This window comes from Melozone crissalis, unplaced genomic scaffold (assembly GCF_028551555.1).
Source record: "Melozone crissalis strain CALT ecotype California unplaced genomic scaffold, PUWL_Pcris_2 ptg000033l_1, whole genome shotgun sequence".
Classification (NCBI taxonomy): Eukaryota; Metazoa; Chordata; class Aves; order Passeriformes; family Passerellidae; genus Melozone; species Melozone crissalis.
This window is the reverse complement of record NW_026535811.1, coordinates 11,358,871-11,372,080: the sequence shown is the minus strand read 5'-3', so window position 1 is coordinate 11,372,080 and position 13,210 is coordinate 11,358,871. Positions and strand designations below refer to the sequence as shown.

The 13,210-nt window shown below is 40.6% G+C and overlaps 1 protein-coding gene across 3 annotated transcripts in view; it reads right to left on the bottom strand.

Annotated features, from left to right (window-relative positions):
* KIAA1549 (KIAA1549 ortholog) overlaps positions 1-13,210 on the bottom strand; it is a 148,303-nt gene that overhangs the window by 15,951 nt on the left and 119,142 nt on the right. For all 3 annotated transcript variants that reach the window (XM_054281815.1, XM_054281814.1, XM_054281816.1), the window contains exons 11-14: positions 11,110-11,312; positions 7,686-7,810; positions 2,917-3,122; positions 967-1,190 (exon numbers count right to left, since the gene is read on the bottom strand). In XM_054281815.1, coding sequence (XP_054137790.1) covers positions 967-1,190; positions 2,917-3,122; positions 7,686-7,810; positions 11,110-11,312 — 758 coding nt within the window. The remainder of the gene's footprint in view (positions 1-966; positions 1,191-2,916; positions 3,123-7,685; positions 7,811-11,109; positions 11,313-13,210) is intronic.

Genomic DNA, 13,210 nt, shown 5'->3' with positions numbered 1-13,210 from the left:
AAATCTCTTTCCTCAAGCTTCTCTTAATAACACTCTCATTAACAACTCTCTGAAACATCCCATTCTTCCCTTAAATTCTCTCCAGAGTCACCTCCCTCCTAAATTCAGCAACCTGGTGTTCCAGCTCCCCAGCCCAATGTGTGACACACCTGCAGCTGCAGAACAGACCAACCAGGCTCTTTGCTTGGTAAAGAGACCTTAACCCTACCAGGTAAACCAGCTGAGGAACCCACACCCTGGAAAAAAGCTACTTTCTATCAGTCCAGAAGCACCCACTGGGCACCAGCGCTCCAGGAACAAAGTGCCTGTACTCATAAGCCCGAAACAGAACACAGGGGAAAACTTTCTCTGCAAATACAAGGCCAGGAAGGCAGATCTATGAAGCTGACAGATGTGCCTTATAACCTTTTATGTATTCCCTCTGGGTAATCTCACTGATTTGTGAATTTGCCTTCAATGTTCAGAATCTTCATGCTTTTTAGGTTGTTCAAGGTTTTCCTTATTTCACATATTCTTCTCCCCCCGCCCCCCGCTTTATAAAAGTATTATTACTTGCTGGTTATATTACTTGCATGTATATTACTTGCAGGTTTCTTTTTTAGTGCTGATATTGTAATTCTGATCTCTCTACACCACACAAGAATTATTCAAACAAATGGCAAAGCAAATACTAAATTGTTTTAAGACTATTTTCATACATTTGGGCTTATTTATCAAGAATTCACTGCTGAGAACTTGTAAAAACATAATTTGAAATCAAAACATTGTGGCATATACTGAAATAAATAAAAGTGTCCCAATCCTTTTCACCTAGATAAACTCAACTAGTGATCAAAATGGTTTCCAGCTCTGACAGTTAAGATGTAGTTTTGATGTAGTTAAGATGTAGTTTTAGATGACAGCTTTGATGCAGTTTGGGCACTGACTCTAGAAGAAAACTGTTTGTTCCATCTTTGAAATCCCTACCTCTTCCTGGGCTCTATGAAGACAGTAGGCACACTGCCTCCAGGGTCCAAGATCTTGTCAATCTGCATCTGTGCCTTGCGATATATCCTGTGCTGCTCCTTGGAGTCAAGCACCACCACGTCATCCACCACTGGGAACTCATAGTGGCCCTTGCGTTTGGCGCGGAGGCGGATCTTATTGCGGTGGTGCTCGATCTCGGATTTGTGCCTCAGGGCTGTTTGTATCTGCAGGAAGGACAAGGGGAAAAAACAAAAAAAAAAAGAGAGGAATATTTTTGTAGTCATATACTTTTCAAACTGGACTTTGCTGCTCTTCTGTAAAGCTCTGCTCCTCACCTCTCTGCCTGCCCTTGCCTCCCTCCCCCAAATCTCTGAAGGGCTAAAATAAGTCACACAATTTATGAGCACACTTTGCTTCCTGGATATTTTGCAGTCTCCCCATTGTCTCCCCAGGTAGATGTACTATTACACACAGCATGATTGCCAGCACAGCAGGTGCAATTAGAGGGAAGTGGCAGTTTGTTAATAAAAGGAGGAACACAAAAAACTCCTCCTGTCTGCCAGACATAACATTGCTCTGAAAAGATAAGACTGACCAGTCTGTAGTTAGCTAGGCTAGGCAAACAGATATTTGATCAACAGGGTTTATATCTGCCAGCCTTTCCCTTTAATGACCTTCATCACATAAGAAGCAAGAACTTCAAGAGCCAACTGAGCTCACAACTCGGTGCCTCTGCTGTGCCATATGCTATGCAGGAACACAGCAGCAACACAAAAGCCCAGATACCCAGCTGAACATGGCACTATCAGCTTTACACCATCCTGCAGGCTGAGTTTTCATGCATTTCTCCTGCCTTTTTTCAAATTTCATAGAGTACATCTCATTATCTGGGTAAAGCTGTTGTAACACCGCACTTGTAAGTCCTGGCCCAAAACCCACTGAAATTATTCTGATTCTTATCACTGGTAAACACTTGAGCACCAGATTAGCAACAACTGCCCTGCCTGTGCTGGACTAGTTCTGGAACACATCAGCAAATTAAGAACCAAATAAAAACTGATTTTTGTGTATTCTCTCATGAAAATCTGAAAAAATAAAAGCATACAGAGAACAGAAGTCAGACTTGTTCTTTATGCTTATAGTCAGAATCGTATGTCTTCTGCCCATACAGACAGATTTCTGTTTTGTGGCTCCTCCTGCCTCTGTATCCTAGATAGATATATTTGCCTCTCTTCAGTAAGGTACTGAGAAACACAGATTCCTGCCAAAGTTACACCTTTGAGTAATCAAAATTCAGTTACAGGTTTGAGTAATCTTCCACTCTGAATTATGAAAAAATGTCATCTCACACCAAACCAGGATGCAGGTAGATGCTACTGTCAGGCAGTGTATGATGAGGTTTTATGGTGCATCACCTCTCTTCGTGCCCCAGGCACGCTCATATTCTGCTAATAGTAACATGAGCCTCAGAGAAAGCAAGAAATTTTGTATCTTTACTGTCAGCTAAACATATTAGAAGTTGAAAGCAATGAACTGGGCTACAAATTCACACCCCAGAATGCTTTGAGATAACTTTTTAAAACCAACATCCTGCGTCCTGAGAAGTAAAAGAATAGTGTAGAATGAAAACCAAGGTGGGCCATATGTTCCAATTCACACACATTAATTAGCACAACTTTGTCTTTTAGTCATGTCTTTTAGTCATGTCCTGCTGACTAGCACAAGGACCCTAACACAAAGGTATCCTGAGCACCAGATCCTCTCTGCGTTTAAATTTTGGTTTAGGCATCCCTTAAAAACAGGTCAGATAATTCCTCTGGATGGAAACAGGATTATTCCTGTAACTTGTCAAGGCATTTACAAGGAACTCGTGATAACAAGAAACTGGCTACTTTTCACTTGGCTAGGCATAGAATCCTCCAAAACCATGGAAAGCCCTTTCAGAAATACCTCTTTATTGATTTTGTTGGTCTCTGCCACCCGATCGGAGAGCACGGAGTTCTGGACCGGAGGGGCTGCCATGGGCTGCATGGCAATCAGCTGGATCTTGCTTGGGACACGTCTGCTGGCATCTGAGGAACGGGACATCCTATCCACATGCTCAAAGATGGATGCTGAGGAGTGCTGCTCGTTTCCACTGCTGGTCTGAGGAGGTCCTAAATGATCAGAACCAACACGGAGTGAAGCAGTGCTGCCAGGGTTAGCACAGTCAAGTGTTAAGCTCTACAGATGCTGTGCTACAAAACTGTGCCCTGTTTTCCATCTGTGTCTAATCTGCCCTACAGGGCTTACAGCTGACTCACATTTAGTGTACAACAAGTTTACCCCGTGGTTTGCAAATTATAAACATTTTCCCATTATATTTCCAGAAGGTGAGCTGTCACTCTTTATTTCTGTAAATGAAGATCTTGGCACTTGCAAACCCCCAAAATCTCAATCTACTTTCCTGCATAAAAAGCTGTTTAAGTACACTCTTCTAATGATTCCTCTCATCAGTACTTAAGGAGATGCAAATTGCTCAAATGGGGGTTCAAAGAGCAATGAAAGATGTCTCAATGCAAAATGCATTTCTTAAGTGATAGGAGTGATACAGGAACCAACAAAAAACTCCTTAGAAATCCACACAAAACACAAAGAATTTTACAGACATTTTACTGATTAATGCTTTTAAAGCAGATTTTTTTTTCTCTGTGACAAGATAAATAGTCACATAATAATAAGCAAGCTGCAATAATACTGTCATGTTGTAGTTTCTTGAAGAGGTTAAACCAACTCGAATACAATCAGCAAAAGACATTATAGAAACCAATATGCATGGAAGTGTACCCAGGTCCTGCCAACAGTTAATTACTTCAATAGGAATGGGTCATCTCCCTCAAAAAGACTTGAAACCTACAGGATCACCCCAGTGATTTGCAGTTAAGCACAAATTTAGCAATTTTTTTTCTGAGTTAGACCTAAATCAGAAACTGTTATGCAGATGAGGCTTGCAAAAGCTACTGAAAACTTTCAAAATAACCTTTTGTCTTATCCATGTGATAAAGCCACATTCTCAAACTGCTCTTCACCATGAAATACAAGCAATGAGAGATCAAGACTCGTGACTCTCCTTCATATGAAGGAACACATCAGTGTTATGTCCCACATCTTTCCACAGACTTCTAATAAGGGGATGTGGTTCTCAATATTCAAATCAGGAGGAAAATCTAATTTGCTTCTGATACAGAATCAATTGCTGATCAACATGATCCACCTACAACAGACAGGAAGGGAAATAAAACAGTCCCTGCTGTGATCCTGTTGCAACATGTGCTGGTAATGCAGGAGAGGGGTCAGAAGAGGAGTGAATCCTATCTTCTGTGGAAGATCACAATAGATGACTTGCTTCTTTGTCACTTCCAGCACAACAAGGGAGCAGGAAAAGAAAGGAATAGCATGCTTTATATATTCACAGCACACTACTTTTGGGCTGGAAAGCAGTCTGGCCACAAGTTAAGCAAAATCCCTATTCCTATTTCTCAGACTTGATCAAAGCATTGTCAAATATACACATTTACAAAAGGCATGCATCATTTATAAATGTGATTTCTCTGTACAAGTGTTCTTAAAAAGAAGGTAAACAGCTCCATTCAAGACCTCTGTGTCCCAAATGTTTTGCAAGACACAGAGCCTCAATGAAACACATCCATCTTTCTTCTGTAGCTATCTGTATCATCTTAACCATTTGCTGCCTTCACAGCCCCATCTTCATGCACCTCTCAGAAGTGTGCAAGCATTGCCTCACACAGAGAGAAGCACAAGACATATTAAGGACTTAGTGTGAAACTCTCAGAGCAATCATGCAGTCAACAGAAATCTGAACTTCTGCATCCATCTTCCCCAAACATTAGTCATTTTTTCCTCACCTTTTCACTCTATCAGCCACTCCCAGGCTCACTGACCTCCAACATAAAATTGTACGGGTATTTTTGTATTACTTGGTTAGAAAGGTCCAATATTTTCAATTACACTGAGCATTCACTCTGAATCTTTGTAATTTCATCCCTAATTTTCCCTTGTATACAAGGGAAACAAATGCTGGGCTGGAGCTTCTTAGCTGCAAAGGGTTCTTAAGCTCATTTGGTAAAACAGAAGTCCCACTGAAAAATTTTGGTAAGGCTCTACAGTAACATAGTATGTTACTCCTTTTTACAGAAAAGATAGACACAAAAACCCCTCATAAGCTGCATATGACCTTTAAATCCTCTCTGTGGGTCTGCACTCAATGTGTCTATAAATACAAACCAAGATGGAAGCACAGAAAAGTAGACAAAGTCAGAAACAGAGTAACACTGTATACATACAACAAAAGGAGAAATGGTTTCTAACCCAACCTAAGAATGAGGTCCTGAAGAAGTTCTGACAGAGAGAATAAGCACAATTTCTCATTTTAAAGGTCTTATATTACACTTATTCACATCTAGAAAATCTTCCTTATAAAGCTATTGGATGGAACTACATGAATGAAATTTTGATTTCAGAATAATTCAGCTGAGGCTAAAGAATAATGGAGAGGTACTTAATACCCCAGCACTGGTGAGATCATGTTTTAACAACCAGTCCGTCTGGTCACATGCCAGGATCAGGGTCCATCACTGCTCCCTCAGTTGAAACCATTTACTGAAATGTCAGGAAGTTGTGATTTCACATGAAAACCAATACAGCTGGAGACAGAGAAAGGCTACTGCCCCCTTGAGAGACACAGCAACCAAGGTGCATAAGGCCTCATCCAAAATCAGATAAAGTCAATGGGATCCTTCAACTCATCCAATGTAGCTTAACCATGCCAGAGTAGGCAATTAAGAGATAAATTGCACACAGTTTGTTTGTATCCCTGTAGGTGACATCCCCAGGATGCAGCTGATGACTCATTCCACCAGTGGAAAGCAGCAGAGCACAGAAGGACAGACAGAGGGCTGGCTACTCTAAGATGGTCAGTGCTATCAGAGGACACAATCCTTATTTTATCTCTAGATGTGTTATACATTATCAAAGACAGCAGCAGCTTTCTCCTGCCCTATGTTTGCCATGTCTCAATCCTGGCAGAGAAAACAAGAGTTCACAACAAAATATCTATGTTTCTTTGCAGGTTCAGTTCATATTTTTCTTGGGCTCCAGTTAATTAATCCTACATTAATTCTAATATTATCTCCAACTTGTTTCTACAAAGCTGATTTCAGGACCAACAGCTGCATTAGTTTTGCTTCTTTCACAGTGATGTTTTCCTCAATAATTTGAAAGAAATGGGAGGAAAAAAATTAGAAGAATGTGCTGGATTACTATAATTTGTGTTGCTGAGACTTTTTTTGTCCTTCAATAGCTCAAAAGCAATTTTATTTTCTTAGACTCAGAAGATAACTCTTCCATCCTTAAGACATAATTGCAGTTACCCCAACGCCCCTATTCATATTTGTACTCAACTACCAGCTCTGGTTACTTACCCACTCTGTTTGCTCCTGACAACATAAAGGAAAAAGAAGAGACAACACAGTAATTATGACAAGCAATTTAGCTAGAATGGCAACTTGAAAAAAACCACAGCAGTAAGATGACTGCATTTACTTCTGAATGAAATGCATGAACTTGGATCAGACTGCCAAATCTCAGCTGCACAAAAAAGGAACTGAATCTCCCATTTAGTAGAGAGCTCTCTGCAGACACTGCCTCAAATTCTGAATGCTAAGAATAGTCCCTAGGATTTGCAAACTAGGGGCACCAAATGCTGAAAAAATAGTGCATTTTACCCAGTGAGGGCATGATAGGTAGAAAGGACACATTTTAGACAGTCTCCTTGCTGCCTTTACCAGGTAATTCAGATGCAGCAACACGTAACATTTCTACACCAAAAGGAAATGTTAAATGTTACATAAAGTTTTAAGCCAGGTAGAAAAAAAAGAGATGAACCTGGAGGTCCCAGGTATAAAGAAATGGGAGAACAGTAAAACAGAGCAACAGAATTCAAGTCAGATAGGCTGGAGGAACTTAAACCCTCCTGAGATATTTTCCCATATTTTCAAATATATAAATATATCTAATATATATCTATTAATCTAATATATATCTACATCTAAAATATATCTATTTTAGAGTACTTCCAAGAAAAATAGTGGCATTTTAACTGGAAACAAGATGGTTCTTTATTAAAAAATACCAGTGCTATTTACACAGCAGCACTGAATTTTGATCTTTCGAATGTACAATCATGCAGGCATTTTGATTATTAAATTACAACTCATTTGTAAAACTTTGATCTTTCTGGTGTCTTTTTTTTTTTTTTTTCATGTCACTTTTTCAAAGTTACTGTTACAGACACACCCCTGTGGTCTGAAGTCCTGCTGTGACCTCTGCTGCCCATGTAACTGTCTGCAGTTCTGCTACCATGGGAGAGTCAATGAGGCCTGGCTGCACAGAGTTTTGCTGGGGGTGTGTGTGGCACAAAAGAAGGCAAGATTCATTCTTGCTAAGCCATTTGTTTCAAAAGCTTGCGGGAATGAAAGGAATGTACAGCTCCCCAGTTTCAACAGAAGAAACTAAACCAAATATGAAGGGATTTCGTGAGGCAAGGAGCAGAAAAATCAACGGCCAAAGATGAGTTTAGAAAAGTTATAGCACCAAAGTAACTCTTCAGCCTGAGTAAAGCATGAGAGCACACAAGGAGGGGAAAATAAAAGGAAACAAACCCTTCTTCACTGCTCTGCGTGGCTTGCCCTCGTTTGCAGCAGTTGATGGCCTTGCACCTTCTTCTCCCGTCTCTCTCCCGCTGGATTGTTCACTTGCTGTGGATTCAGCATCTGATGGCGAAATTCTGCCACAAACACAACAAAACAAACAAACCAACATGTAACACAAGTCTGCAAGGGGGCATATTTGTCACACACAAAGAATCCTGTGCTAAAACACCTTGTGAAGTCTGCTAACATTTTCCTCTGTTTGTAAGTAAATGTATAATACATAACCATAGCTAGATATTCATTGTCATGATGTTAGTGTTGTTGTGTGTGAAAAATGACTGCAACACAATTCACATGTGACAATATTATTAAGTAATCTTTCCTTTAAAATACACTACGAGAAAAAGCTCTGCATTTGTAGCTAGCAATTTACCTCTCAGAAAGAAAATAATTGTATTAGGAATATGAAACCCACATAAGTAACTAGTCTAACATTCAGCCTTACCAACTTGGTGTTCTCTTGCTATCAATACAAATCTATGTGAATATTTCCCTGACTAGTCAAATGTAAGGCCATTCAAAAATGCTTCTTTTATGCATTTATTCCATGCAGTCACAAGATTCTTAATAACATTTGTTATCTAAAAGACCACAATTTTAATCTCAGTGCTCACAGCTTTTGTAGGCAATATATAAAAATACCATGATCTTCCCCAACAAAATACTTCAGCTGTAAAATTATTCTGATAGTATAAAAATAGAAAAAACACAGGGCCCACACAACTGCCTGACACCAAAACCTGTCTCTTCACATGGGATCAGCCTTTGTGATAGTCTCTAGTGACCACTTTCACTCATATTCTATTGTGGCAGGGAGTTAATCATGGAGAGTGTGCACATGTCTGTGCACCAACCTCATTAGCGCAGGATTTGCTTGGGCTAGATGGGTATATCTGAACTGGTTACTGAGGCTCTTGGCTAAACATCAACCTGCCTAGAGCACCCAGACTAAGATAACTATATGCAGCCTGACAAGTCCATTGAAGTTAAATCTACTTCTTGCAGCTCTGAATTCAACTCCCCTTTTTCTCCTCCCTAAACAATGCCCTGATCTGCAGGAGTGTAATACTAACGTCACATCCCAATTAAAAAAATAATAGGGGGGAAAAGAGGATAAATGGTCCTCAATGAGCTTAGAGATCTGCATCACTGCATCTTTTCCTGTGGGGAGAGGGTGTGCAGAGTTATCACCTCCATCACCTTTGTCCTGGTTCAGCAGAGTATGAGGCTGCAGCTCTGTGTCCAGATCTCCTACTGACTTTCTGTTTCATCTCATTGTGCTCTGCATTTCCCATGATACTCCTTTCTCAGCATATCCAAATTACCACCAAGTAATAGGAACATAAACAGAGTTGAGTCAACATCAGCCGTTTCTTGTAAATGATGAGGAATATGCACTTGTATACTCTCAAGTCAAAACAACAGGTCCAACTCCCAGCTGGAGCCTAGGGATGCTGAGCTTTCTGAACTCAGCTGTTCTTGTTTGTTGTTTCCTACAGACACAGAACGTGTACTCCCATCACCACTAGATTTCCTGGCATGTAACACACAATCCAGAGCTGAACTGTGATGAACTGAGCTCTGTATTTCCTCACAAAACATCAAGCAGCTAAACCCAACACAACACAGTATGATACCATTTCACATTTCAACTTCTGCCTGGGGGAATAAATGTTTCAAATCACAAGCTGACACGGGCATGTCGGCATGGCAGGGAGATGATGGCAGCATCTCCATAGCTAAGCCTAAAGGAAGATTTGTTCTCAAGGGAATATGAGGGAGAAGAGGGAGATTCTCTTCTGAAAACATTTCAAGTGTCTCAACTACAGGTCAGTCACTCTCACCTCTGTGCCTAGGGAGATCAAGGAGCAGATTGTCCTGGAAATGATGCCAAGGCACATGAAGAGTAAGAAGGGGCTTGGTGACAGCCAACATGGCTTCAGTAAGGGCACATCACACCTGGATTACTTAGTGGCCTCCTACCACAGCCTATCATAACAATGTTGGCTTCTGAAATTTCTCCTGCTTAATTTTCTGAATTATTCTAGACAAAATACAGTAGCAACTTCAAATTTAAACTTATTTCTTTTGCTTATCTGCATATGCCTTCCCTTCATCCACATATCACCTCTGTCCTAGGCTCCTTCTGAACTTTTAAAAAGAAACCCAGAAACGCTTGTCTTTCAGATTTATATTACTTTGTTTCAATTTAAGTAAGCTACAACAAAACTAGTATAGCTCATTTTCTTCCATTATATTTCAGTTTTGTTCCCCTTCCACTGTACCACTGGCAGTCTTCTACTTACAAGGCCTGCAGGGATTTGGGTGAACAAGCTTAGCATCTGGAAGCAGGAAACAGAGCTGTATGAAGCCCACATGGAGAAGATGAAGCAAGGATCTTAAGACAACTGGGGCTTTAGAGGAAGCACAGAGGGCTGAACAGAGGAGCAAGCTGTGCTGCAGAGACCTGCAGCCCAGTCAGAATCACCATTAGTTTCTTTCTAAGCTCATCCAACCCTGCTCTTGATTGTTTGCCTTTTTCTTCCTCTCACTGTGCAGTACCACATAGATACAAGTACAGGGAATGCAGAGCTGGAGACAAAGGTGTGAGAGTGAGGGAGAGGAAGAATTATTACTGGAAAGTGTAGTTCAGAGGGGATCTTCTCAGGGTTCCATTTTTTCCCACTTTTTTTTTAATGCACAGATCCATCTCTACTGCACAGCTTTGTTACATCATGTATCCTACAAAAACAATTTTTTCCAGCAAGGGACAGTCATATCATGTGATTATTGGAAAACGTTAGGAAAATTCTGCTGATGGTTTCAGACCCTTCTCCATTTGCACAGCAAATGTGAATTACCATTCCTTTTTCTGAATAAGACTCATTTGCTACAAGATCCCCGCAGAAAATCGTAAATAACAATATCTCTGCATCTTCTCTGAATTTTGGACATCTGACTCTTCATACCTGTATTGATCACTATTAATGGGATGGGAACACATTACCTTTGTCACTTTGTCAGTGGCTTTCATTTGTTTTTAACCATCCACTGCCTTAGTGGCTAGAGATCACAAAGAGACTGCACTGGAATACATACACTTGGTGTTTCCAGTGACCAAGCAAGGACTTGACTCCAGTCAGCTCAGCAGTATCTTAAATGCCCCTCTTAACTGGGTATATTCCCTTTAAAAGAAAAATGAACACTAAATTCTCACAACCTTGTACTAATGAATGGTGAGGTGTAACTGTGGTGGCTCACTAGAAAACACGAGTTCCGGAGCTCTGGAACAGTTCTGAAATGGCCCTAAAAATACAGCAGCCCTTAATAAACTGTTGTCTGCTGCAATTTGTTTTTATCTCTGTGAACTGACCTCCCTCTGTGTCGAACAGTCTTTGAAGGCTTTGTGGAAGTCTTGGATTTGGGGCTGGGCACATCTCCGTTCTCGGATGGGGTTGTGTCCTTAATGGGTCCTGGTAAAGGAGCTGGCTCATGGATAATCAGGACATCATCTTTATTGTGCTGGCCCAGATGCTGCTTAGCAAAATCAAAGCCTTTCACACTGGGGGCTTGTAGCTGTGAGAAAAGAACAAAGACAAGAAACAGGAACAGTGAGTGACAATGAGTACAAAGGCTTTGGTTCAGATCTGCAAACAATGGCCACTGAGAGGATGGTCAGGCCACGGCAGTCTCAGGAAGGAACACGAGAGCACCAGGGAAAAGAAAAAGAAACTCTCCACAATTCTGTCACCTTACTGCAGTATATGATGCACAGTTTAAAATTCCAAATCAATAAAGGTAGTTAAAAACCAAACTTCTGATGCTGCTACTGGTTTTTAATGCTATTTCTTTACATTTCATCATCATGTGAAGAGCTTTTTGTGTACTTATGAGTCCAAGGCTGTAGACACCTGTGTACAGACTGAAATGGCTACCACCATCAGGCCATATTTCCATTTCTTCCAGCCAAAATGGATGCAGGATTTTAAATAATTTGAATACTGTTACTGTTGATCTTTCTCATTTTGAGCTCCCCAAATCTGGGAGTGCTTGTACAAACACCTAGTTCATCTGATGAAAGATAAACACTCTGCAGATCTGACTTATACAGCAGCCTGGCAATGACTTGTCAGCTGGTATTGATGCCTCCAGAAAAATACTGAAAATCTCTTAGGAATTTCATACTGAACAGACAGAGAAATATACAAAAGGCTTTGGGATTTAGAGAAATTATCCTAAAGACCTTATTCAAAGGGAATCTTGCTTGAGAAAGATGCAGAATTCAGCCTTTTACTTTCATAACTATATTTATAAAAAAGTTAATCTCATCTTATCAATTACTTGATTCAGACTTAAGCAAGGTTCCAAGTTTCAAACTCTCTGCTTATTTTTGAGGGCTTTGGAGTAACTGCAAGATCTGAAGAACTAATTAAGAGAAAGTTATTCCTCAAACCCCACTCAATTTTATGTCATTTGGAAGTTGAAAGAAGAAAGAAACGTTGACAACTCCAGCTTCTGAAGCACATGAACACTAAACCCGCTGCACACCACAGGCACAAAATCCTCTGTGTGCTCCCAGAGCTGATTTCCTGCAAAGTGAAGCAAGTGCTGGAGTGCCTTGATGGGTGCGTCAGGTTCCAGATGTTTAAATGAACCCCTTTTTCATAAAGCTTGGCATGCCAGCACAGCTAACTGCAAACACACTCCTCTGATACCACGCCAAAGATAAGCTTGCCTAAGGAATATTCTGAAACAATCTCTTCAAAATATTTTCTCAGTAAGCAAACATTTTCCAAATGGTGTTTGCACTCTAGCAAGCTGCCTGTTTAAGCCAGTAGATGGCAATAAAAGCTCTTCTGTAAAATCCACCAGTTTATCTGCTGAGGTTTTGGAGTTAATTTCTCACAAAATGAGTAAGCTCGTTATTGGAACAAATCTGGATGTCTTCTGCTATGTCCATTTGTCCTGGGCTTCACAACAGTCCCTTCAAATCAGCATTATGGGTGATTTAGTTATTGAATTTATGCAAATAACTGCAATCACTGATCCAAAAAGGCACCAGGGAGCTACACTAGGTGAAGGTGTAACTGTGTCTCCATTTTTTTGAGTCTTTGTCATCTTGTGAAGCCTTCCTGAAATTTTCTCCCCTCCAGATGTTAAACATTTCTCCTCAGGACTTTGCTTACTTAATAAAACCTCTCCCCCAAAACCCTTAAAAAATCCCCATCCCCTCCCTCAAACACTTCTGAAGACAAACTTTTCACTTCTGCTGTCAGAATTATCAGGCCAGCCTGCACCACTTTGGTTACTGAAACTTCTTAGCTACCCCACCTCTCTTAGGGCCTGTCCACAGTAATGTTCATTCTCCTAGAAGATATTTCTGGGTAAGAAACTCTTCCTTTGAACCTCCAGTGGCTTCCCTTCTTTTAACCCTTTCACACTCCCCCCTCCTGTGGTGGCCCAGCCCTGCTGCT